Here is a 25,393-nt window from a genome sequence, read left to right as displayed (position 1 = left end):
AAAGGTGCCGTAAAGCGCGACTGTCGTAAAACGGCCGTAAAAGCGCGACTGTCGTAAAAGGTGCCGTAAAGCGCGACTGTCGTAAAATCGGCCGTAAAGCGCGACTGTCGTAAAAGGTGCCGTAAAGCGCGACTGTCGTAAAATCGGCCGTAAAGCGCGACTGTCGTAAAACGGCCGTAAAGCGCGACTGTCGTAAAAGGGCCGTAAAGCGCGACTGTCGTAAAATCGGCCGTAAAGCGCGACTGTCGTAAAAGGGGCGTAAAAGGGGGACGGTGGAAAAGGTGCCGGAAAGCGCGACTGTCGTAAAAGGGTGCCGTAAAGCGCGACTGTCGTAAAAGGTGCCGTAAAGCGCGACTGTCGTAAAATGGCCGTAAAGCGCGACTGTCGTAAAAGCGGCCGTAAAGCGCGACTGTCGTAAAATCGGCCGTAAAGCGCGACTGTCGTAAAAGCGGCCGTAAAGCGCGACTGTCGTAAAATGCGTGCCGTTAAAGCGCGACTGTCGTAAAATCGGCCTGCGGATGCGAACGCGTAAAGCGCGACTGTCGTAAAACGCCGTAAAGCGCGACTGTCGTAAAACGGCCGTAAAGCGCGACTGTCGTAAAACTGCCGTAAAGCGCGACTGTCGTAAAACGCCTAAGCGCGCTAAGCGCGACTGTCGTAAAAGGTGCCGTAAAGCGCGGCTGCCGTAAAACGCGCCGTAAGGCGCGGCTGCCCTGCAGAGCCTTTCCGGACAGACGCCGTTTTTATCGCGCTCTTCATTGTCTCTCCCTCGGGGCCGTTGCTGCCGCTCCCCGCTCGGCTCCGCCCCCGCCGCCGCCGCTCCGTCCCGGCATTCCCGGCCCCGCCCCCGCCGCGCCTCGAGCGCCCCCAGCGGCCGCTCCCAGCCCCGCCCCCCTGCCGCAACCAACATGGCCGCCGCCTCCCGCCGGCCCCGGCACCACCTCCCGCTCCTCCCGCCGGCCCCGGCACCACCTCCCGCTCCTCCCGCCGGCCCCTGCCGGCCCCGGCACCATCTCCCGCTCCTCCCGCCGGCTCTCGGCACCATCTCCCGCTCCTCCCGCCGGCCCCGGCACCACCTCCCGCTCCTCCCGCCGGCCTCGGCACCACCTCCCGCTCCTCCCGCTCCTCCCGCCGGCTCTCGGCACCATCTCCCGCTCTTCCCGCCGCTTCCCGGCGGCCCCGGCTCCATCTCCCGCTCCTCCCGCCGGCCCCGGCACCACCTCCCGCTCCTCCCGCCGGCCCCTGCCGGCCCCGGCACCACCTCCCGCTGCTCCCGCCGGCCCCGGCACCACCTCCCGCTCCTCCCGCCGGCCCCGGCCGGCCCCGGCACCATCTCCCGCTCCTCCCGCCGGCCCCGGCACCACCTCCCGCTCCTCCCGCCGCCTCTTGCCGGCTCCGGCACCATCTCCCGCTGCTCCCGCCGGCTCTCGGCACCATCTCCCGCTCCTCCCGCCGGCCCCGGCACCATCTCCCGCTCCTCCCGCCGGCTCTCGGCACCATCTCCCGCTCCTCCCGCCGGCTCTCGGCACCATCTCCCGCTCCTCCCGCTCCTCCCGCCGGCTCTCGGCACCATCTCCCGCTGCTCCCGCCGGCTCTCGGCACCATCTCCCGCTCCTCCCGCCGCCTCCTGCCGGCCCCGGCACCATCTCCCGCGGCCGCCGCCGCCCGTGGCCGCTTTCCCGCTCCCGCCTTCACCGCCGCCACCGCGGCGCTCCCGCTCCAGAGCTGCCGGATGGCGCAAGCACGGCCGTGCCGCCGCTCCCTTCCGCGAGCGCAGCCGCAGCCCCGGCTCCCGATCCAGCAGCCCCGGCTCCCGTTCCCTTCCCAGCCCCGGCTCCCGATCCAGCAGCCCCGGCTCCCGATCCCCTCACAGCCCCGGCTCCCGTTCCCTTCCCAGCCCCGGCTCCCGATCCCGATCCCGCAGTCGCGGCCGCCATGTTGGCTCCCCCTCACGCCGCCCGCGCATGCGCGGTGCCGCCCCCCCCCCCCCAGCGGGATCGCTCCACGCCGCCTTCCGGGATGGGCCGCGCGCATGCGCACTGGCTACAACAGCGTCCGGTAATTATTAAACTTCTGTTGTTCTATTGATTACAACGGGCACACCTGGGCACACCTGGGGATGGATCTGGAGGCACCTGGGGGTGGTCAGAGCTCACCTGGGCACACCTGAACCCACCCTGGGCACACCTGGGCAGTCCCAGAATTCACCTGGGCACACCTGGGCACACCAGAGCTCACCTGGCCACACCTGGCACACTCTGGGCACACCTGGACCCACCCTGGGCACACCTGGGCACACCTGGGCAGTCCCAGATTTCACCTGGGCGCACCTGGGGATGGACCTGGACACACCTGGGCACACCTGGACACACCTGGGCACACCTGAGTGTGGTCAGAGCTCACGTGGACACATCTGGGCACACCTGGGGCACACCTGGAGCCACGCAGGCCCTACCTGGGCACACCTGGAGATGCACTTGGGCACACCTGGGCAGCCCCAGAGCTCATCTGGGCAAACCTGAGCTCACCTGGGCACACCTGGGCACTCCCAGGTGTTACCTGGGCACATCTGGGCACACCTGGGCCGTCCCAGAATTCACCTGGGCACACCTGGGCAGTCCCAGGTGTTACCTGGGCACACCTGGGCACATTTGGGCACATCTGGGCCATCCCAGAATTCACCTGGGCTCACCTGTGCCCCCCCCGTCCCCTCCCACCCCCCCCCGTTCGTTCCCTCCCCTCCCCCCCCGCTCCCTCCCCGCCCCTCCCCCCTCCTTACACAAGCTCCCCCCCTCCCCCTCCCCCCGTGATTAATTAACCCCGACGTTAATGAGGCTTTAATGAGCCCTCCCCCCCCTCCCCTCCCCCCGCGCCATCTGCCGCCCCCGGGGGGGGAGGGGAGGCACGTGCGGGGGGGGAGGGGCGGAACACGGGGGGGGTTGGGGCGAATTTGGGGGGTTTGGGGTGAATTTGGGGGTTTTGGAGTTAATTTGGGAAATTGTGGGGGGTCTGGGGAGGTGGGGAGAGGGAGGGGGAACCTGGGGTTAATTTGGGGGATTTTGGGTTAATTTGGGGGATTGGGGAAATTTTGGGGTTGATCTGAGGGATATTTTGGGAAGGGGGGAGGGAGATTTTGGGGTTAATTTGGGAGATTTTGGGGCAGATTTTTATGGGGTCCGGGGGGGAGGGATTTTGGGTTCATTTGGGAGATTTTTTGGGGCTCTGGGGCATTTTTGGGTTAATTTGGGGCATTTCTGGTGGTCCGGGGGATTTTTGGGGTTAATTTGGGGCATTTTTTATGAGGTTTATTTGGGGCATTTCTGGGTAATTTGGGGCATTTTTTGTGGAGTTAATTTGGGAGAATTTGGGGTTAATTTCGGGCATTTTTTATGATGTTTATTTGGGGAAATTTGGGGCATTTTTGTGGGCTTGATTTGGGGGATTTCGGGGTTAATTTGGGGCATTTTTTTGGGTTAATTTGGGGGATTTTTGGGTTCGTTTGGGGTGTTTTTGGTGGAGTTCATTTGGGAGATTTTTGCGGGGTTGATTTGGGGCATTGCTGGGGTTCTGATGAATTTCTGGGTTAATTTGGGGCATTTTTGGTGGGGTTTATTTGGGGAAATTTGGGGTTAATTTGGGGCATTTTTGTGGGGTTAATTTGGGGGATTTTGGGGTTAATTTGGGGCATTTTTAATGAGGTTTATTTGGGGTTAATTTGGGCCATTTTTGTGGGGTTAATTTAGGGGATTTTGGGGTTATTTTGGGCATTTTTAATGAGGTTTATTTGGGGTTAATTTGTGGCATTTTTGGTGGGGTTAATTTGGGGAAATTTGGGGTTAATTTGGGCCATTTTTGTGGGGTTAATTTGGGGGATTTTGGGGTTAATTTGGGGCATTTCTATGAGGTCTGTTTGGGGCATTTCTGGGTAATTTGGGGCATTTTTTGTGGGGTTCATTTGGGAGATTTTGGGGTTAATTTGGGGCATTTTTGTGGGCTTGATTTGAGGGTTAATTTGGGGCATTTTTTGGGGGGTTCATTTGGGGGATTTTGGGGTTAATTTGCGGCATTTTTATGAGGTTTATTTCGGGCATTTCTGGGTAATTTGGGGCATTTTTTGTGGGGTTAATTTGGGAGATTTTGGGGTTAATTTGGGGCATTTTTTATGAGGTTTATTTGGGGAAATTTGGGGTTAATTTGGGGCATTTTTGTGGGGTTGATTTGGGGGATTTTGGGGTTAATTTGGGGCATTTTTATGAGGTTTATTTGGGGCATTTCTGGGTAATTTGGGGCATTTTTGTGGGGTTAATTTGGGGCATTTTTGTGGGGTTAATTTGGGGGATTTTGGGGTTAATTTGGGGCATTTTTTGTGGGGGTTAATTTGGGGGATTTTGGGGTTAATTTGGGGCATTTTTAATGAGGTTTATTTGGGGTTAATTTGTGGCATTTTTGGTGGGGTTTATTTGGGGTTAATTTGGGGCCATTTCGGGTTGAATTTGTGCCGTTTTTGGGGTTCCCCGGTTTGTGGGGGGGGGGGGTTGGGCGCCGCCCCTCCCCCCCCCCCCGTGCCCCCCCCCCCCCCCCCCCCCCCCCCCTAAGCCGGGATCACCTTCATCCCCTCCCCCCCCCCCAAATCCCCCCCAAATCCCCCCGATAAAGGCGCGAGCGCGGGCGGGGGCGCAGAGGAGCCTTCGTCACCCTCCTCATCCTCACCCTCCTCACCCTCGGCTCCGGAACCTTCCAGTAAGGACCCCCCGGGGGGAGCCTTCATCCCCGTCCTCATCATCCTCACCCTCTGGAATTTTCTTCGTCTCCTTCCGGAACCTTCCCTCGTCTCCTTCTGGGGGCCTTCGGCCTCATCGCTGCGTCCGGCGTCTTCCTCGCCCTCGTTTTCGGGGGTTCGGGATCTTCCTCCTCCTCCTCTTCCTCGTTTTTGGGGGGTTCGGGATCTTCTTCGGCCTCGGTTTTGGGGGGTTCGGCACCTTCCTCATCCTCATCCTCATCCTCGTTGCTGGGGTGTGAGATTTACTTCAGCCTCGCCTGCGGCCGGCCGGGATCTCCCTCCTCTGCCTCACTTTGGGGGGCCAGGACCTTCCTCATCCTCGTTTATCGGAGCCTTCCTCATCCTCGTTTATCGGAGCCTTCCTCGTCCTCGTTTATTGGAGTTACAGGACCTTCCTCTTCCTCCTCCTCCTCCTGGGATCCCAGACCTTCCTCTTCCTCCTCATTCCAGGACCCAGAATCTTCCTCATCCTCATTTTAGGCTCCAGAACCTTCTTCTTCCTCCTCGTTTTGTGACCCAGAACTTTCATTTTTCCCCCAAATTTCAGTTCCCAGAACCTTCCTCTTTTTACTCCTCATTTTGGGACCCAGAACTTTCATTTTTCCCCCCAAATTCCGGCACCCAAACCTCGCCCCTCTCACCCCATTTTCTCTCTCTCCCCCCAGGCTCTTCCTCCTCCTCCTCCTCCTCTTCATTCTCATTATTTCAGGACCCAAAACCTTCATTTTTTCCCCAAATTTCGGTACCCAAAAATTCCCTTTTTCCCCCAAATTTCAGCCCCAAATCTCCCCTCTCTTGCCCCATTTTCTCTCTCTCCCCCCCAGGCTCTTCCTCCTCCTCCTCCTCCTCTTCATTTTCATTATTTCAGGACCCAAACCCTTCATTTTTTCCCCAAATTTCGGTACCCAAAAATTCCCTTTTTCCCCCAAATTTCAGCCCCAAATCTCCCCCCTCTCACCCCATTTTGTCTCTCTCCCCCCAGGCTCTTCCTCCTCCTCCTCCTCCTCCTCCTCCTCCTCCTCATTTCAGGAATCCAGAACCTTCATTTTCCCTCTCATTTTGTTACCCAAACCCTTCATTTCCACCCAAATTTCGGTACCCAAAAATTCCCTTTTTCCCCCAAATTTCGGCCCCAAATCTCCCCTCTCTCACCCCATTTTCCCTCTCTCCCCCCCCAGGCTCTTCCTCCTCCTCCTCCTCCTCCTCGTCATTCTCATTATTTCAGGACCCAAAACCTTCATTTTTTCCCCAAATTCCGGTACCCAAAAATTCCCTTTTCCCCCCAAATTTCAGGCCCCAAATCTCCCCCCTCTCACCCCATTTTCTCTCTCTCCCCCCAGGCTCTTCCTCCTCCTCCTCCTCCTCTTCATTCTCATTATTTCAGGACCCAAAACCTTCATTTTTTCCCCAAATTTAGGTACCCAAAAATTCCCTTTTTCCCCCAAATATCGGCCCCAAATCTCCCCTCTGTCACCCCATTTTCTCTCTCCCCCCCCAGGCTCTTCCTCCTCCTCCTCCTCCTCCTCCTCCTCCTCATTTCAGGAATCCAGAACCTTCATTTTCCCTCTCATTTTGTTACCCAAACCCTTCATTTCCCCCCAAATTTCGGTACCCAAAAATTCCCTTTTTCCCCCAAATTTCGGCCCCAAATCTCCCCCCTCTCACCCCATTTTTTCTCTCTCCCCCCAGGCTCTTCCTCCTCCTCCTCCTTCTCTTCATTCTCATTATTTCAGGACCCAAAACCTTCATTTTTTCCCCAAATTTCGGTACCCAAAAATTCCCTTTTCCCCCCAAATTTCGGCCCCAAATCTCCCCTCTCTCACCCCATTTTCCCTCTCTCCCCCCCAGGCTCTTCCTCCTCCTCCTCCTCCTCCTCCTCCTCCTCCTCCTCCTCGTCATTCTCATTATTTCAGGACCCAAAACCTTCATTTTTTCCCCAAATTTCGGTACCCAAACTCTTCTTTTTTCCCCCAAATTTCAGGCCCCAAATCTCCCCCCTCTCACCCCATTTTCCCTCTCTCCCCCCCCAGGCTCTTCCTCCTCCTCCTCCTCCTCCTCGGTGCCGCCATGGGCAACGCCAAGAGCGGGGCTCTGTCCAAGGAGGTGCTCGAGGACCTCAAGACGAGCACGCGCTACTCCGAGGAGGAGCTCTGCCGCTGGTACGGGCAAAAAACGGCAAATTTTGGGCCTTTGGGGTCATTTCGGGGGTTTTGGGGCGATTCAGGGGTTAATTGGGGTTTTTTGGGGTTTTTTTAAAGTTTTTATTTTGATTTTTTTAGATTTTTTTGGGGTTTTTTTAGGGATTATTTTGGATTTTGTGGGGTTATGTTGTGGGGGTTCAGTTTAAATGTAATGTGATATAGGATGGAATAATATAAAATAATTACAGAATAATATATAAATATATAAAAGTATCTTAAAATATAGTGAAATAAAGTAATTAAGTAGGTAATTAATTAGCCTTAACGCTGTGCAGTTGTGAGCACAGTTGAGAGCTTGGCAGGTGCAGTTCAGATGTAATATAATATAATATAATATATATAATATAATATAATATGTATCGTATAATATGGTATATAGAATAATATAATAAAGTAATATAGTAAAGAGAATATTACATTATAATAAAATATATAAAGTATGTATATATATAATAAAGTATATATATAATAAAGAAATATAGTACAAAATAATATAGTATAATATAATATATAATAAAATAATATAGTATAATAATATAGTACAATAAGGTAATATAGCATAAAATAATGTATTTTGTAATACATTAAATATATACATTATATACATTATAATATATTTACATATATATACATTACATAAATAAAATAATGTAAATCTCTATTAAATAATAATAATAAAAGCTAATTAATCACCCTGCTGATGAGATGACCTCATCTGCATTTCTTGCCCCTCATTGGGAGAGAATTATTCTACAGTATAGAATAATATAATAAAGTAATACAGTAAAATACAGTATATAGAATAATATAGTGTAATATAGTAATACAGAATAGAAAAATATAATACAGTATATAGAATAATATAGTGTAATATAGGAATATATATAATGTAATATATAGAATAACGTAACATAATAAAGTAATAAAGCATAGAATAATGCAGTATAAATGTAACATAATAAAGTAATAAAGTATAGAATTTATAGTGTAATAGAGTATATAGTATGGTATTATGTAGCATATAGAATAATACAGTATAACAAAGTAATATAGTATAATAAATAGTATAATAGCATAAATAACACAGTGTAATGAATGATATAAATTTATATAAATAAATAAAACATAATCAATTAGAATAATTACAATAATGATAATAATAATATATTAATAACTGGGCAGCGAGTGCTTGGAAGATTCAGTTTGGGTGCAATGCAATATAGTGTAACATACTATAGAATAATAACACTACAGTATAAAATATAAAATAGACATTATAAATATAAATATGAAATGTATTTTATATGTGTCATTTACATTAATGTATTTATATACATATATGTATTTATGTATGGATAAATACATATATGTATATCAATACATTATATACATGTAAATACATAATACATGTATTATGTATTTACATGTAAATAATATGTAAATAATATTATCTAATACATGTAAACAATATGTATATAAATACATTATATACATTATTGCTTTATGTATATAAAGCAATAATGATAATTGTAATGATAATGGTAATGATGATGATGATAATATATAATTGTAATAGCAATAGCAATAGCAGTAATAATAACAATTTAAAAATTTTATTATTAATAATAATAACAAAATAATAATAATTGTAATAGTAGTAGTAATAATAATACTAACAAGACTAACAATACTAACACTAATACTAATATCAATACTAATAATAGTAATAATAACAATTTAAAAATTTTATTATTAATAATAATAACAAAATAATAATAATAATTGTAATAGTAGTAGTAGTAATAGTAATAGTAGTAGTAGTAATAATAATAAATAACAATAATACTGACAATACTAACAATACTAATACTAATACTAATATCAATACTAATAATAAATTAATAATAATAGTAATAATAATAGTAATAGTAATCATATAATAATAATAATAACAATAATAATAACAATAATAATAATAATAATAGTAATAATAATAGTAATAATGATAAAATAAAAATAATAATAATGAAAATAATGAAAATAATAATAATAATAATAATAATAATAATAATAATAATAATGATGATGATAAAATAAAATTAATAAAAATAATAATAAAAATAATAATAGTAATAGTAATAATAAAATCAATAACATTAAATTAATACTATTTTTTCCCCCTTGCCCGCAGGTACGAGAGCTTCCAGCGGCAGTGCCCCGACGGGCGCATCAGCCGCGCCGAGTTCGAGAAGATCTACGGCACCTTCTTCCCCAACTCGGACCCGCAGGGCTACGCCCGCCACGTCTTCCGCAGCTTCGACACCAACGACGACGGCACGCTGGACTTCCGGGAGTACATCATCGCGCTGCACCTCACCTCGTCCGGCAAGACCCACCTCAAACTCGAGTGGGCGTTCTCGCTGTTCGACGTGGACCGGAACGGAGAGGTCAGCAAGAACGAGGTGCTGGAGATCATCACGGTGAGTTTGGGGTGAGAAATGGCAGATTTGGGGTCAGAAATGGGAGATTTGGGGTTTGGGATGCAGGAATGGCGAGGTCAGCAAGAACGAGGTGCTGGAGATCATCACGGTGAGTTTGGGGTTAGAAATGTGAGATTTGGGGTTTGGAGGAAGAGAGATGTGCTGGAGATCATCACGGTGAGTTTGGGGTGAGAAATGTGAGATTTGGGGTTTGGGATGCAGGAACGGCGAGGTCAGCAATGGAGAGGTGCTGGAGATCATCACGGTGAGATTGGTGAGAAATGTGAGATTTGGGTTGGGTGCGAACGCAATGGCCGAGAGGATTCAAGGTTGGATTTGGTTGGGTTGGGGGATTGAGTCATCCCAGGGGAAATTCAGGATTTTGGGTTTGGAATTTGGGATTTTGGGGATGTTTTCCGGGCTGGGGATGGGATTGGCTCATCCGGAGAGGAAATTCAGGATTTGGGGTTTGGGATTTGGGGACATTTTGGGAATATTTTTGGGATATTTTGGGGATATTTTGGGATATATGGCTTTTAGGATATTTTGGGATTTTTGGAATATTTTGGGTGGTATTTGGGGACATTTTAGGGATATTTTGGCAGATATTTTGGGGTAATTTTGGGATTTGGATTTTGGCGGATATTTTGATATTTGGGACATTTTAGGAATATTTTGGGGATATTTTGGGGACATTTTAGGGATATTTTGGCGGATATTTTAGTGGATATTTTGGGGACATTTTGGGTTTATTTTGGGCTATTTTGGGATCGCCCCATCCCAGAGGAATTCTGAATTCCCTTCGCACGATGGGCTCTGACCCCGCCCCTCCCCCATCCCCCCCCCCCCCCCCGTGTCCCCAATTACCGCGGGGTGGGGGAGGGGCGCTAATTGGCTTTGCCCCTCCCCCCCCCCCCCCAATCCCGGATTTTCGGTCCCGGATGGAAAAAACCCCGGGGGGGGAGGGGCAGGGCAGGGGGGGAGGGGCGGCATAAACGGATCGGGGTGGGGGAGGGGCAGGGAAAGGGCCGGGCCCCTCCCCCTCCCCACGAGCGGGGACACTTTGGGGCCCAAAACGCCGATTTTGGGGTTCTCGGCGCCGTTCTTGGCGTCTCCGACGGCTCTTGGGGTCCCCAGAGGGATTTTGGGGCCCCCAGACCCTTTTGGGGTCCCGAATGGATTTTGGGGTCTCCAGAGCCTTTTTGGGTCCTCGACCGATATTGGGGCCTCAGACCCATTGTGGGGTCCCTGAGGGTTTTTGGGGTCCCCAGACCCATTTTGAGGTCCCCGGTGCCGTTTTTGGGGTTCTTGGACCATTTTTGGGGTCCCCAGAGCCATTTTTGGTGTCCTTGGAGCCGTTTTGGGGTCCCTGACGGTTTTTGGGTTCCCTTTTTGGGGTCCCCGATGGATTTTGGGGTCCCTGCCATTTTTGGGTTTCCTTTTTGGGTTCCCAGGCCGTTTTTGGGGTCCCTGACAGTTTTGGGGCTCCGTTTTTGGGGGTTTTGTTGTCCCTGAAAGATTTGGGGTTCTGTTTTTGGGGTCCCTGATGGATTTTTGGGTGCTGTTTTGGGGTCCCTGATATTTCTTGGGGTTCCGTTTTGGGGTTTTGTGGTCCGTCACTTTTGGGGTGCCGTTTCAGAGTTTTGGGGTCCCTGATGGATTTTTGGACGCCGTTTTTTGGGGTCCCCAGGCCATTTTTTGGGTACCGTTTTCGGGATTTCGGGGTTCCATTTTCTGGGTCCCTGACATTTTGGGGCGCGTTTCGGGGTCCCCAGGCCATTTTTGGGGTCCCTGACAGTTTTTGGGTACCATTTTTGGGGTTTCGGGGTCCCAGGTCATTTTGGTACCATTTTCGGATTTTGGGGTTCCCTGATGGATTTTCGGGCGCGTTTCGGGTCCCTGATGGATTTTTGGGTACCGTTTTTGGGGTCCCCAGGCCATTTTTGGGTACCGTTTTCGGGATTTCGGGGTCCCTGATGGATTTTTGGGGTCCCTGATGGATTTTTGGACGCCGTTTTTGGGGTCCCCAGGCCATTTTTGGGTACAGTTTTCGGGGTTTTGGGGTCCCCAGGCCATTTTTGGGTACAGTTTTCGGGGTTTTGGGGTCCCCAGGCCATTTTTGGGTACAGCTTTCGGGTTTCGGGTCCCCAGGCCATTTTTGGGTACAGTTTTCGGGGTTTTGGGGTCCCCAGGCCATTTTTGGGGTCCCCAGGCCATTTTTGGGTACAGTTTTCGGGGTTTTGGGGTCCCCAGGCCATTTTTGGGGTCCCCAGGCCATTTTTGGGTACAGTTTTCGGGGTTTCGGGGTCCCCAGGCCATTTTTGGGTACAGTTTTCGGGGTTTTGGGGTCCCCAGGCCATTTTTGGGTACAGTTTTCGGGGTTTCGGGGTCCCCAGGCCATTTTTGGGGTCCCCAGGCCATTTTTGGGTACAGTTTTCGGGGTTTTGGGGTCCCCAGGCCATTTTTGGGTACCGTTTTCGGGGTTTTTTGGGGTCCCCAGGCCATTTTTGGGGTCCCCAGGCCATTTTTGGGTACAGTTTTTGGGTACCGTTTTTTGGGGTCCCCAGGCCATTTTTGGGTACAGTTTTTGGGGTTTCGGGGTCCCCAGGCCATTTTTGGGTCCGTTTTCGGGGTTTTGGGGTCCCCAGGCCATTTTTGGGTACAGTTTTCGGGGTTTTGGGGTCCCCAGGCCATTTTTGGGTACAGTTTTTGGGTACCATTTTTGGGGTCCCCAGGCCATTTTTGGGTACAGTTTTCGGGGTTTCGGGGTCCCCAGGCCATTTTTGGGTACAGTTTTCGGGGTTTCGGGGTCCCCAGGCCATTTTTGGGTGCAGTTTTTGGGTTTTGGGGTCCCCAGGCCATTTTTGGGGTCCCCAGGCCATTTTTGGGTACAGTTTTCGGGGTTTTGGGGTCCCCAGGCCATTTTTGGGTACAGTTTTCGGGGTTTCGGGGTCCCCAGGCCATTTTTGGGGTCCCCAGGCCATTTTTGGGTACAGTTTTCGGGGTTTCGGGGTCCCCAGGCCATTTTCAAGATGATCCCGGCCGAGGAGCAGAAGCTGCTGCCCGAGGACGAGAACAACCCCCAGAAACGCGCGGACAAACTGTGGGCCTACTTCAACAAGGGCGAGAACGGTGCGCACCCGAAACCGCCCGGAATCACCCCAAAAACACCGGCAAAAAATGGCAAAATCCTGCCCAAAAATCCCCCAAAAATCCCACCCAAAATCACCCCAAAAATACCGGCAAAAAACGCCAAAATCACCCCAAAAATCCCACCCAAAAACCCCCAAAAACACCCCCAAAAATCCCACCCAAAATCCCCCAAAAACCACCTAAAATCACCCCAAAAATCCTGCCCAAAACCACGAAAGTCACCCAAAAATCCCACCCAAAATCACCCCAAAAATCCTGGCAAAAAACACCAAAATCCCGCCCAAAAATATCCCACAAAGAACACCAAAATCACCCAAAAAATCCCGGCAAAAACTGCCAAAATCACTCCAAAAATCCCCACAAAAATCCCACCCAAAAAACACCCAAAATCACCCCAAAAATCCCGGCAAAAAACACCAAAATCCCGTCCAATAATCCCCCCAAAGAACACCAAAATCACCCCAAAAATCCTGCTCAAAAACCACCAAAATCCCGCCCAAAAACCACTCAAAATCACCCCCAAAACCACCCAAAATCACCCCAAAAATCCTGCCCAAAACCACCAAAATCAACCCAAAAATCCCCCCAAAAACCACCCAAAATCACCCCAAAAATCCTGCTCAAAAGCCACCAAAATAAGCCCAAAAAACTACCAAAATCACCCCAAAAGTATCCTCCAAAAAAACCCCAAAATCCCCCCAAAAAAACACCAAAATCCCCCCAAAATATCCTCCAAAAAACCACCATAATCACCCCAAAAATCCCACCCAAAAAACCACTAAAATCACCACAAAAACCTCCCCCAAAACCCACCAAAATCACCCCAAAAATCCCCGAAAAAAACCACCAAAATCATCCCAAAAATCCTGCCCAAAAAACCCAAAATCATCCCAAAAATCCCGCCCAAAAATTCCCCAAACACACCAAAATCATCCCAAAAATCCTGCCCAAAAACACCAAAATCACCCCAAAAATTCCCGAAAAAAACCAGCAAAATCACCCCAAAAATCCCACCTAAAAAACCCAAAATCATCCCAAAAATCCCGCCCAAAAAACCCAAAATCCCCCCAAAACCTCCCTGGAAAACTCCAAATAACCCAAAAAAACCCCAAAAATCCCTCTCAAAAATCCACAAAAATCAGAAAAAACCCGAAATAACCCAAAAACCCCCAGAATTACCCCGATCGCAAAATCCTGAATTTTGGAACCCCCTCTCCAAACCCAAAATTCCCATTTTCTGCCCCTCCTGACCCAAAATCGCCATTTTCCACCCCAAACCCAAACCCGCCCTTTTTAACCCCAAATTCCTGTTTTAACCCAAAATCACTTTTTAACCCCAAATCCCCTTTTTTGGCCCTTCTTGACCCAAAATCACCAGGTTTTAACCCAACCCAGCCGTTTTTTAACCCCAAACCTTCGGGTTTGACCCCAAAACTGCCGTTTTTGACCCCCAATTGCCGTTTTTGACCGAAATCTCCGTTTCTCGCCCCAGACAAGATCGCCGAGGCCGAGTTCATCGAGGGCGTGATGAAGAACGACGCCATCATGCGCCTGATCCAGTACGAGCCCAAAAAGTGAAACCAAAAAAACCCAAAAAAACCCAAAATAAAGAAAATCCCCTGAAATCCCCCAAAATAATAAAAAAAAAAAAAAAAAACCCCCAAAATTCCCCCAAAAAAAAGCCGGGATGGGAGGGAGGGAGGGGAAATAAAGAGAATCCCCCCAAAATGTGGTGTCGGTTTGGGGGGAAAATGGGAATTTTTGGGGAAAAAAAAGGGATTTTTAGAGGGGAAAAAAGAGGAGTTTTTGGGGAAAAATAGGAAATTTTTTAAGGGGAAAAAAAGTTTTGTTTTGTTTTTTTTTTTAAGTGGGTTTAGAAGAATAAAAAGGAAGTTTTTAGGGAAATAAATTGATTTTTTTGAGGGGAAAAAAGGAGTTTTTGGGAAAAAATGCGGGGTTTTGGTGAAGAAAAGTTTTTAAAAGGGTAAAAAAATTTTTTGGAGAAAAAAAGGGTTATTAGAGCGGAAAAAAGGAGGGTTTTGGGAAAAGGATTTTTAGAGGAGAAAAAAGGGGGATTTTTTTTGGGGAAAAAAGTGGTTTTAGAAGGGAAAAATATTGTGGTTTTGGGAGAAAAAATGGGGTTTTTTAAGGGGAAAAAATGAGGTTTTGGGGGAAGGAATGGGATTTTTTTGTGGATTAAAAAAGGGGATTTTTGTGGCAAAAAAAGAAGGGACTTTTAGAGAGAAAAAAGGGGAATTTTTAGGGAAGAAAAGGATTTTTTCAGGGCATTTTTGGGGTTTTTCTCAGGGGTTTTTTTTGGGTTTTTCTTGGGCTTTTTTTCAGGGTATTTTTAATGTTTTCCTTGGGGTATTTTTGGGATTTTCTCAGGAGTTTTGAGGGCGTTTTTGGGATTTTTCTCAGGATTTTTTTGGGCGGTTTCAGGGATTTTCATGGGGGTTTTTGGAACAGTTTTAGGTTTTTTCTTGGAGTGTTTTTTTGGGTTTTCCACGAGATTTTTTTTGGGGCGTTTTCCAGGTTTTTCTCTGCGTTTTTTGGGGTTTTTCTCGGGGTTTTTTTTTTTTTTGTTTTTGTGGGGTTTTTTTTTGTTGTTATTTTTCCTCTTATTTTGGGGTCGTTTTGGGGTTTTTCTCGGGATTTTTTTCAGGGCTTTTTTGAGGTTTCCCCTGGGTATTTTTGGGGCAGTTTTGGGGTTTTTCTCAGGTATTTTTGGGGTTTTTTTCTCCGTTTTTTTTTTGCATTTACCACCCACAGACCCAGGGCTTGTTTTTGGGGCAATTTTGGGTTTTTTGGGGTATTTTTGGGGCTTTTTTTCTCCGTTTTTTTTTGCATTTTACCCCCCACAGACACAGGGTTTGGTTTTTGGGGCAATTTTGGGGGTATTTTTGGGGCCGTTTCAGCTTTTTTCTCGGTTTTTTTCCCATCCCATCACACACAGACCCAGGGGTTGTTTTTGGGGCAATTTTGGGTTTTTTGGGGGTATTTTTGGGGCTTTTTTCGCCTTTTTTTTCCATTCCATCACACATAGACCCAGGGCTTGGTTTTTGGGGCAATTTCGGGTTTTTGGGGGTATTTTTGGAACTGTTTCAGCTTTTTTCTCCGTTTTTTTTTGCATTTTCCCCCCCAACAGACACAGGGTTTGGTTTTTGGGGCAATTTTGGGTTTTTGGGGGTATTTTTGGGGCCGTTTCACCTTTTTTCTCCGTTTTTTTTTTGCATTTCACCACCCAGACACAGAGGGTTTGGTTTTTGGGTTGGGGGCGCCCCAGCCCCGTTTATTTGGGGAGGGGGCTCAGTTCTTGTAGCCCCGGCTGGCGCGGCGGCCGCGGGCGCGCTCGAACTTGGGGCCCTTGGAGCGCACGTAGGGCCTGGGGAGGGAAAACGGGGCAAAATCAGCAAAAAACGGGGCAAAATCAACCCAAAACGGGGCAAAACCAGCCCAAAACGTACCCAAAAACCACCCCAAATATCCCCAAACAGACCCCAAAATATCACATAAATACACCCCAAAATAAACCTAAAATTAACAAAATGTACCCCAAAATAAACCCGAAATATCACCCAAACATACCCCAAAATATCACACAAATACACCCCAAAATAAACCCAAAATATCACCCAAATGTACCCCAAAATAAACCCAAAATGTCACCCAAATGTACCCCAAAATATCACACAAATATACCCCAAAATAAACCCAAAATAATCACCAAATTATTGTACCCCAAAATAAACCCAAAATGCAGCCCAAATACACCCCAAAATAAACCCAAAATGTCACCCAAATGTACCCCAAAATAAATCCAAAGTCTCACCCATATGTACCCCAAAATATCACACAAATGTACCCCAAAATGAACCCAAAATGCAGCCCAAATGTACACCAAAACAAACCCAAAATCTCCCCAAAAATACCCCCAAATATCCCAGCCCACACACCAAATATCCCCCCAAAATCTCCTCAAAATCTCCCCCAAAATACTCCCAAATACCCCAAAGGGACCCCCACAATAATGCCCGAATATACCCCAAAATAAATCTAAAATGATCCCCAAATAACCCCCAAACTAACCCAAATATTCCCCAAAACAACCCCCAAAATATCCTCCAAAATAAACCCAAAATTACCCCCAAATATAACCCAAAAATATCCCCAAATATCCCCTAAAATGGTCCCCAAATAACCCCAAACTAACTGAAATATCCCCCAAAATCAACCCAAAATAACCCAAAAATAAACCCGAACTGACCCCCAAACATAACGAAAAATATCCCCCAAAATGTCACCCAAATATATCCCAAAACAAACCCAAAATGTAGCCCAAAAATACCCCAGAATGTCCCTCAAAAATATCCCAAAATAAACCCCAAATTACCCCCAAATATAACCCAAAAATATCCCACAAAATGTCACCCAAAATACCCCAGAATATCCCCCAAAAATACCCCAAAATAAACTCACAATTTCACCCCAAAATCCCCATCCCACACCCCAAAAATCCTGACCCAAACCCCCAAAATCCCTTTAAAAATCCAATCCCAAAAATCCCCAATTTCCCCCCAAAATGCCCCCAAACCCTCCAGGCCAAAGTCTCAAAATCTGCCCCAAAATGCCCCAAAAATCTGCCCCAAAATGCCCCAAATCGCCCAAAATGTGGGGAATTTGCCCAAAACGTGCGGAATTGTCCCCAATCTCACTTGGTGTGGCTGTGCGGGGTCCCGGGCGCTTTCCCGAAGTGCCGATAAACCTCGCGCGCCTTGCGGGGCCCTGCGGGATCGGGGCCAAAAACGGGGAAATTGGGAAAAATGAAATTGTTTAGGGGAAATGGGGATTTGGGGTGAAACCATGGGATTTTGGGAAAAAAAAAAATTGTTTCAGGGACGAAATTTTGTGAGAAAAAGAAATTGGGGAAGGGAGATGGGGACAGAAAAAAGAGGAGAATTTGCGTGGGGGAAAAAAATGGATTTGGGTATTTTGGAATATGATTTGGATTTTTGGATTTGTTATTTTGGATTTTGTACTGAATTTCAGGGGTTTTTGGTTTGGTATTTGGGGAGGGGTTTGCCCTGGACAGGTGATGCCTTGGGTGGATTTGGGACGTTTGGTATTTTGGTTTTATTTGGGTTATTTAGGCTTACGAATTTTGCACGGGTTTTTGGTTTTTGGTATTTGGGGAGGGTCGGCCCACCTGAGAGCAGCACGGTGCCCCTGCCCTTGGGCGTGGCCATGGCACTCGGGTTGTGGGTGATTTTGGGGTGATTTTGGGGTGATTTAGGATTATCGTTATTTTGGGCTATTTTGGGCTATTTTAACCAGGTTTTTTTTGGGTTTTTCAGTATTTGGGGAGGGGTCTGTGCCCACCTGAGAGCAGCACGGTGCCCCTGCCCTTGGGCGTGGTCATGGCGCTCGGATTTGGGGTGACTTTGGGGTTATTCAGGATTATCGTTATTTTGGGCTATTTTGGGCTATTTTAACCGGGTTTTTTTTGGATTTTTGGGTATTTGGGGAGGGGTCCTTGCCCACCTGAGAGCAGCACGGTGCCCTTGCCCTTGGGCGTGGCCATGGCCAGCTGGTCGAAGGTGAGGATGGAGCCGCCGGCGCGCAGGATCCGCGTGCGAGCACCGCGCGTCACCCGCAGGGCGCACACCTGGACGGGGGGGACAGAAATCAGGGAAAACGGACCAAAAACACACCCAAAAAACAGCCCAAAATCACACAAAAACCGGCCCCAAAACCGCACAAAAAACAGCCCAAAGCCAGCCCCAAAACACATCCAAAATCACACAAAAAACCAGCCCAAAACCACCCAAAAACACACCCAAAGCACATCCAAAAAACAGCCCAAAACACATCCAAAAAACAGCCCAAAACCACCCAAAAACCAGCCCCAATACACATCCTAAACCACCCAAAAACCAGCCCCAAAACCACCCAAAACACACCCAAAAAAGAGCCCAAAACCACCCAAAAACCAGCCCAAAACCACCCAAAACACACCCAAAAAAGAGCCCAAAACCACCCAAAAACCAGCCCCAAAACACATCCAAAAAACCAGCCCAAAACCGCCCAAAAACCAGCCCCAAAACCGCCCAAAAACCAGCCCCAAAACCACCCAAAAAACAGCCCCAAAACACATCCAAAATCACACAAAAAACAGCCCAAAACCACACAAAAAATGGCCCAAAACTGCCCAAAACTCAGCCCCAAAACACATCCAAAATCACACAAAAAACCAGCCCAAAACCACCAAAAAACCAGCCCAAAAATCACACAAAAATCATCCCTAAAACACCATAAAAACCTCCCAAAAATCATCCCCAAAATCAGTTAAAAGCCACCTCAAAAACACACAAAACATCCCAAATCCATACGCTAAAAACACCCAAAAATCACACAAAAATCATCCCCAAAATTAGCCAAAACTACCCCAAAAAGCAGCTCCGAAACCACCCAAAAATCATCCCCCAAAATCAGAAACAGACACCCAAAAACCACCCCAAAATCACCCAAAAAAACCCCAAAATCACAATGAAATCACCCCCAAAATCACCCAAAAATCATCCCCAAAACCACCCTGAAATCAGCCCCAAAACACCTGAAAACCACCCCAAAACAGCCCCTAAAAACCCAAAAATCAGCCCCAAAACCACCCCAAAATATCTCCAAAAACCACCCAGAATCTCCAAAAAACCCCAAATTACCCTTAAACCCTACCCCAGCCTCAAATTTCCAAACAAACCTAAAAAATCCACACAATTCCCATTAAAACTCCCGTAAATGACCCAAAATCTCCCATAAAAATCTTCCAAAATTCCTGAATTTCCCAATAAATTTCCATAAAAATTCCCCAAAATTTCCCCATAAAATCCCCCAAATTTCCCCATAAAATCCCCCAAAATTCCCCAATTTCCCCCTAAAATCCCCCGAATGTCCCGGATTTGCCCAAAACCCGCGGGTTTTGCCTCAAACCTTGAGCTTGGGCACGTCCTGGATGCGAACGTCGTCCGTGATCGTCCCGACCACCACGGCCGTGCGGTCAGCGCGGCCCGGCTTGCGCATCATGCGGATCTGGAACCCAAAATCCGGGGAAATGACCCCAAAAATACAGCGAGAAATGGCCAAAATATCTATGGGAAAACAGCCCAAAATCCCGGGGAAAACACCCCAAAAATCCCAGGAAAAATAGCCCAAAAATCGCGGGGAAAACACCCCAAAATTCAGTGAGAAAACAGCCCCGGCGTGCGCATCATGCAGATCTGGGAACACCAAAATACGGGGAAATTACCCCAAAAATACAGCGAGAAATGGCCAAAATACCTATGGGAAAATACCCCAAAAATCCCGGGGAAAATACCCCAAAATTCAGTGAGAAAACAGCCCTGGCTTGCGCATCATGCGGATCTGGAACCCAAAATCCGGGGAAATGACCCCAAAAATACAGCGAGAAATGGCCAAAATATCTATGGGAAAACAGCCCAAAATCCCGGGGAAAATGGCCCAAAAATCGCGGGGAAAATACCCCAAAAATCCCGGGGAAAATACCCAAAAATTTAGTGAGAATACAGGCCCAGCGTGCGCATCATGCAGATCTGGGAACCCAAAATCCGGGGAAATTACCCCAAAAATACAGCGAGAAATGGCCAGAATATCTATGGGGAAATAGCCCAAAATCCCGGGGAAAATACCCCAAAAATCCCGGGAAAAATACCCCAAAAATCCCGGGGAAAATACCCCAAAATTCAGTGAGAAATAGCCAAAATATCTATGAGAAAATAGCCCAAAATCCCGGGAAAATACCCAAAAAATCCCGGGGAAAATACCCCAAAATTCAGTGAAAAATAGCCCAAATATCTATGAGAACAGAGCCCAAAATCCCAGGAAAAATAGCCCAAAAATCCCGGGAAAAACACCCCAAAAATCCGCGTGGAAAATACCCCAAAATTCAGTGAGAAATAGCCAAAATATTTATGAGAACATAGCCCAAAATCCCGGGGAAAACACCCCAAAAATCCCAGGAAAAATAGCCCAAAAATCGCGGGGAAAACACCCCAAAATTCAGTGAGAAAACAGCCCTGGCTTGCGCATCGTGCGGATCTGAAACACCAAAATCCGGGGAAATTACCCCAAAAATACAGCGAGAAAACAGCCAAAATATCTATGAGAAAATAGCCAAAAATCCCAGGAAAAACACCCCAAAAATCCCGGGGAAAACACCCCAAAATTGAGTGAGAAATAACCAGAATATTTATGAGTAAATAGCCCAAAATCCCAGGAAAAACACCCCAAAAATCCCGGGGAAAACACCCCAAAATTCAGTGAGAAATAGCCAAAATATCTATGAGAAAATCACCCAAAAACCCGGGGAAAACCACACAAAAATCAGTGAAAAAATACCTAAAAATTCAGTGATAAAATACCCCAAAAACCCTGGAAAACAGCCCAAAGTCCGTGAGAAAACGCTCAAAATCCCGGGGATAAACCAGCCCAAAATTCAGGAGAAAATACCCAAAAATTCAGGGAGAGAACGCCCCAAAATCCCGGGGTATTTTGGAGGCTTTCAGATGCGGTTTTGGGGTAAATTCGGGTTTTTTTGGGTCTCACCAGGCGGGACAGGGCCAGCGGGGGCCGCTTGGGTGAGATTTTGGGGCTGTTTTCGGTGATTTTTTTGGGATAATTTTGGTGTTTTTGGGGCTCTGCAGGCAGGAATGGGTTGATGATATTTAGGGGATATTTTTGGGGTAAATTCGGGGTTTTTTGGGTCTCACCAGGCGGGACAGAGCCAGCGGGGGCCGGTTGGAGCGGCTCATGAAGAGGCGTTTGAGCACCACGCGGTTGAACGGGGCGTTGGTGCGGCGGGCCAGGAACCGGTACAGCTGGAAGGGGGGGAAAAACCGTGAAATCGGGAAAAAACGGGGAAAAACGGGGAAAAAACGGGGTGGGAATGGGGCAAAAAGCGCCGAGAACGGGAAAAACCGGGATGGGAACGGGGGAAATCGGGAAAAACCGCGGAAATTGGGAACAGCGGGTGAAAACCGGGAAAATCGGGAAAACCGGGAGAGATCGGGAAAAGCCGGGGGGAACCGTGAAAATTTCGGGAAAAATCGGGGGAAATTTGGGATAATATGCATGAACCAGGAGAAAACCGGGAAAAACCGGGGGAAATCGGATAAAACCGGGAAAGACCTGGGAAAACCGGGAGAAACCGGGGAAAATCCTGGGAAAACGGAGCGAAATCGGGGATTACATGCAGAAACCGGGGAAAAACCGGGGGAAAATAAGAGAAAACCGGGAAAAATCGGGGAAATGGGGAAGAAGGGAAGGGAAGCGCTGGAGCCGGGACACGGGACCGGCGCGAAGGGAACCGGGACGGACCGGGAGGAACCGAGAGCGGCGGGGCCGGGCCCGCGGTCGGCCCGGGCTCTATCCCGGGTTCGGTCCCGGCCGAACCGGGCCCGGCACCGCTCTCCCGGCCCTGGCTCACCTTGACGAGCAGGCGCAGGTAGATGTCCTGGCTCTTGGGCTCCTTCCGCCGCACCTTGCGGTCCTTGTCATGGCGGATGTCGATGCCCTGAGGCGACACCGGGCCCGGTCATGGCGGGGGCCGCGCCGGCCATCGCCGCTCCCCGAGCCCTCCCGAGCCTCCCCGGGATCCCCTGAGCCCTCCCCGGGCCCTCCCCGAGCCGTCCCGGCCGCGGATGGCGGCGGATTCGGGAACGCGGCCGGACCCACCATGGCGGCGGCGCTGGAGAGAGGCGGCGGCGGGAGCGCGAGGGGGGTTTTGGGAGAGTGGAGCCGCTTCCGGTGCGCGCCGGAAATGCGCGCGGGCCGCTCTATCCCCCTCTCTCTATGGCGGTGGCGGACCGACCCCCTGTGACCCTGCCGGATCCTTAATGAGAACCGTTAATTAGCGGAAAGGCAAGGCAGGGGCGCGGGTAATTAGCGCTGTTAATTAGGGGCGGCCCCGCCGCGCCCTGCGGCAAAACGCGAGGCTTCTCCTGGCAAAGGCGAGGGCGCCCTCAACCACCATGGCGGCCGCGGGCGGGCGTTGCCATGGCTACGGCGCTGCGATTGGCTGAGCCCTGCTCTCAAGATGGCGCTAAAGCGGCTTCACCCACATTGCTCCCAATAGCGGCGCTGCCCTTAACAAAGAAGGCGGACGCAGCGAAGCCTCCCATTGGCTCCGCGCCGCGGGTCGGCGGCTCCTGATTGGCTGGGAGGGAGAGGGGCGGGGAAAGCGGCAGGGTCAGGGGTCATACGGGGACAGGGGGACAATGGGGGCACATGGGGACCCCAAGAACCCGTTTTGGGGGGGATTTAGGGATTTTTGGGGCTCCCGAAAGGAATTTGGGGTCCCTCCCCTTTCTCTGTGCAATAAAACCCAACCTTGGGGCGACCCTGAGTTTTTGGGGGAGGTCTTGGGCCCCTCTCCCCTTCCCAGTGCTCCCAGTTCCCCCCCAGCGCTCCCAGTTCAGGCTCATTTTTTTTTGGATTTTTTTTTTTGTTATTTTTTACATTTTAATTCTGTACAAAAACCCCTCCCCCACCCCCAAATCCCTCGTGCTGGGGGGGGGCGGGGGCGGTAAAGTGGTCAAAGTGCCGGGGGGGGGGGGGGGGGGAGGGGCAGGGGGATTTGGGGGAGGGGTGATGGGGGCGCCCCTCCCCCCACCCCAGTAACGCTACTGGCCTGAACTGGGAATGGTCACTGGGGGAGGGGCAGGGGGGGGAGGGGAGACCCCCCCCCCCAAAAATATTTGTGCTTTGATCCAACCCCGGGGGAGGGGCTGGGAATAAATAGGGGAGGGGGAGATTGGGGGGGGGGGGTCCCAAAATTTGGGAATTGGGGGGGGGGGGGGGGGGGAGGGGCTGCTGGGTCCTGGCGCTGGGTCCCGGTTCTGGATCCTGGATCTGGATCTCGGATCTGGATCCCGGTGCTGGGTCCCGGTTCTGGATCCTGGATCTGGATCCCGGTGCCGGATCCTGGATCCCGGTGCTGGATCCTGGATCTGGATCCCGGTTCTGAGTCCTGGATCTGGATCCCGGATCTGGATCCTGGTGCTGGGTCCCGGTTCTGGATCTGGATCCCGGTGCTGGATCCCGGTTCTGGATCCCGGTGCTGGATCCCGGTTCTGAGTCCTGGATCTGGATCCTGGTCCTGGATGCCATCGCCGGGTTCTGGTTCTGGATTCCAGTTCTGGATCTCATCACTGGATCCGGTTCTGGGTCGTTGTTCTGGATCCTGGTTCTGGATGTGGTGCTGAGTCCTGGTTCTGGGTCCTGGATCTGGATCCCGGTTCTGGTGCTGGGTCCCAGTTCTGGATCTGGTTCTGGATCCCATCACTGGAACCTGGTTCTGGATCCTGGTGCTGGATGTTCTCACTCGATCCTGGTTCTGGGTCCCACCACGGGATCCTGGTTCTGGATCCCAGGGCTGAATCCTGGTTCTGGATCCCGGTTCTGGGTCCCACCACGGGGTTCTGGTTCCGGTTCCTGGTTCTGGATCCAGTGCCCGATCCCGGAGCTGTGCCTGGTGCTGGGTCCCGGTGCCGAGTTCCGGATCCAGCTGGGATCCCGCGCTCCTGGAGCACCTGGAGCTGTCCCAAATCTCTGCAAACTGTCCCCAAATTCCTCCACGCAGTCCCGGGACCACCTGGGGCTGTCCTGGGTCAGTCCTGGAGCACCTGGGGCCGTTCTGGGTCAGTCCTGGAGCACCTGGGACCATCTCAAACCCCTCCAAGAATGATCTCAAACCCCCCCAAAATGCCCCAAACCCCTCAGATCTGTCCGTGCTGAGCCTCGTATCTCTGCAGGATAGCCCGGAATCGCTGCAGCTCCCGTCGTGCAGCCGCCACCTCCAGGCGCAGCGCGGCGTTCTCCCGCTCCAGGAACGATCCAAAACCCCCCAAAATGCCCCAAACCCCTCAGATCTGTCCGTGCTGAGCCTCGTATCTCTGCAGGATGGCCCGGAACCGCTGCAGCTCCCTCCGTGCAGCCGCCACCTCGAGGCGCAGCGCGGCGTTCTCCCGCTCCAGGAACGATCCAAAACCCCCCAAAACCCCCCAAAATGACCCAAACCCCTCAGATCTGTCCGTGCTGAGCCTCGTATCTCTGCAGGATGGCCCTGAATCGCTGCAGCTCCCTCCGAGCCGCCGCCACCTCGAGGCGCAGCGCGGCGTTCTCCCGCTCCAGGAACGATCCCAAACCCCCCAAAATGACCCCAAACCCCCCAGGATTGCTCAGATCTGTCCGTGCTGAGCCTCGTATCGTGCCAGGATTGCCCTGAACCGCTGCAGCTCCCGGCGTGCAGCCGCCACCTCCAGGCGCAGCGCGGCGTTCTCGCGCTCCAGGAACGACCCAAAACCCCCAAAATGACCCAAAATGCCCCAAACCCCTCAGATCTGTCCGTGCTGAGCCTCGTATCTCTGCAGGATGGCCCGGAACCGCTGCAGCTCCCGTCGTGCAGCCGCCACCTCGAGGCGCAGCGCGGCGTTCTCGCGCTCCAGGAACGATCCAAAACCCCCCAAAATGCCCCAAACCCCTCAGATCTGTCCGTGCTGAGCCTCGTATCGTGCCAGGATGGCTCTGAATCGCTGGAGCTCTCTCCGAGCCGCCGCCACCTCGGGGCGCAGCGCGGCGTTCTCGCGGTCCAGGAATGACCCGAAACCCCCAAAATGACCCAAAACCCCCGGGATTGCTCAGATCTGTCCGTGCTGAGCCTCGTATCTCTGCAGGATTGCTCTGAACCGCTGCAGCTCTCTCCGAGC

The 25,393-nt window shown here is 50.1% G+C and overlaps 2 protein-coding genes across 4 annotated transcripts; one reads left to right on the top strand and one right to left on the bottom strand.

Annotated features, from left to right (window-relative positions):
- Positions 1–2,039: 2,039 nt before the first annotated feature.
- Positions 2,040–14,219, top strand: RCVRN (recoverin). 2 transcript variants are annotated; one of them, XM_064737784.1, is made up of 5 exons: positions 2,040–2,058; positions 6,811–6,939; positions 9,173–9,461; positions 12,482–12,593; positions 14,107–14,219. In XM_064737784.1, exons 2-5 carry the CDS (start codon positions 6,848–6,850, stop codon positions 14,190–14,192), a joined length of 579 nt encoding a protein of 192 aa, XP_064593854.1. In that variant the 5' UTR covers positions 2,040–2,058; positions 6,811–6,847; the 3' UTR covers positions 14,193–14,219. The 2 variants fall into 2 exon arrangements, with proteins under 2 accessions (XP_064593854.1, XP_064593853.1); XM_064737783.1 differs by lacking the exon at positions 2,040–2,058 and adding an exon at positions 4,711–4,740.
- A 1,653-nt stretch (positions 14,220–15,872) lies between these two features.
- On the bottom strand, positions 15,873–22,516 carry LOC135460829 (large ribosomal subunit protein eL18). Of its 2 annotated transcripts, none has more exons than XM_064737777.1 (7): positions 22,362–22,516; positions 22,114–22,200; positions 21,398–21,505; positions 19,602–19,700; positions 18,156–18,279; positions 17,330–17,399; positions 15,873–15,999 (listed from the first exon to the last, which is right to left on the bottom strand). In XM_064737777.1, exons 1-7 carry the CDS (start codon positions 22,362–22,364, stop codon positions 15,924–15,926), a joined length of 567 nt encoding a protein of 188 aa, XP_064593847.1. In that variant the 5' UTR covers positions 22,365–22,516; the 3' UTR covers positions 15,873–15,923. The 2 variants fall into 2 exon arrangements, with proteins under 2 accessions (XP_064593847.1, XP_064593849.1); XM_064737779.1 differs by lacking the exon at positions 22,362–22,516 and adding an exon at positions 22,328–22,331 and having other exon boundaries at positions 22,114–22,201.
- Between the last annotated feature and the right edge of the window lie 2,877 nt (positions 22,517–25,393).

This window comes from Zonotrichia leucophrys, unplaced genomic scaffold, assembly GCF_028769735.1.
Source record: "Zonotrichia leucophrys gambelii isolate GWCS_2022_RI unplaced genomic scaffold, RI_Zleu_2.0 Scaffold_106_152335, whole genome shotgun sequence".
In the NCBI taxonomy this organism is placed as follows: Eukaryota; Metazoa; Chordata; class Aves; order Passeriformes; family Passerellidae; genus Zonotrichia; species Zonotrichia leucophrys.
The sequence above is the reverse complement of the archived record's forward strand: the minus strand, read 5'-3'. Positions and strand labels throughout refer to the sequence as shown.

What these genes read in the sequence shown, in the direction of transcription:
- RCVRN (XM_064737784.1), top strand. Translation starts at nt 6,848, where the DNA reads ATGGGCAACGCCAAGAGCGGGGCTCTGTCCAAGGAGGTGCTCGAGGAC. An exon ending in GAGGAGGAGCTCTGCCGCTG is followed by an intron (nt 6,940 to 9,172) that starts GTACGGGCAAAA and finishes CCTTGCCCGCAG; the next exon opens with GTACGAGAGCTTCCAGCGGC. An exon ending in AGGTGCTGGAGATCATCACG is followed by an intron (nt 9,462 to 12,481) that starts GTGAGTTTGGGG and finishes CGGGGTCCCCAG; the next exon opens with GCCATTTTCAAGATGATCCC.
- LOC135460829 (XM_064737777.1), bottom strand. An exon ending in ACCTGCGCCTGCTCGTCAAG is followed by an intron (nt 21,506 to 22,113) that starts GTGAGCCAGGGC and finishes CCCCCCTTCCAG; the next exon opens with CTGTACCGGTTCCTGGCCCG. An exon ending in GGGCACCGTGCTGCTCTCAG is followed by an intron (nt 17,400 to 18,155) that starts GTGGGCAAGGAC and finishes CCGATCCCGCAG; the next exon opens with GGCCCCGCAAGGCGCGCGAG.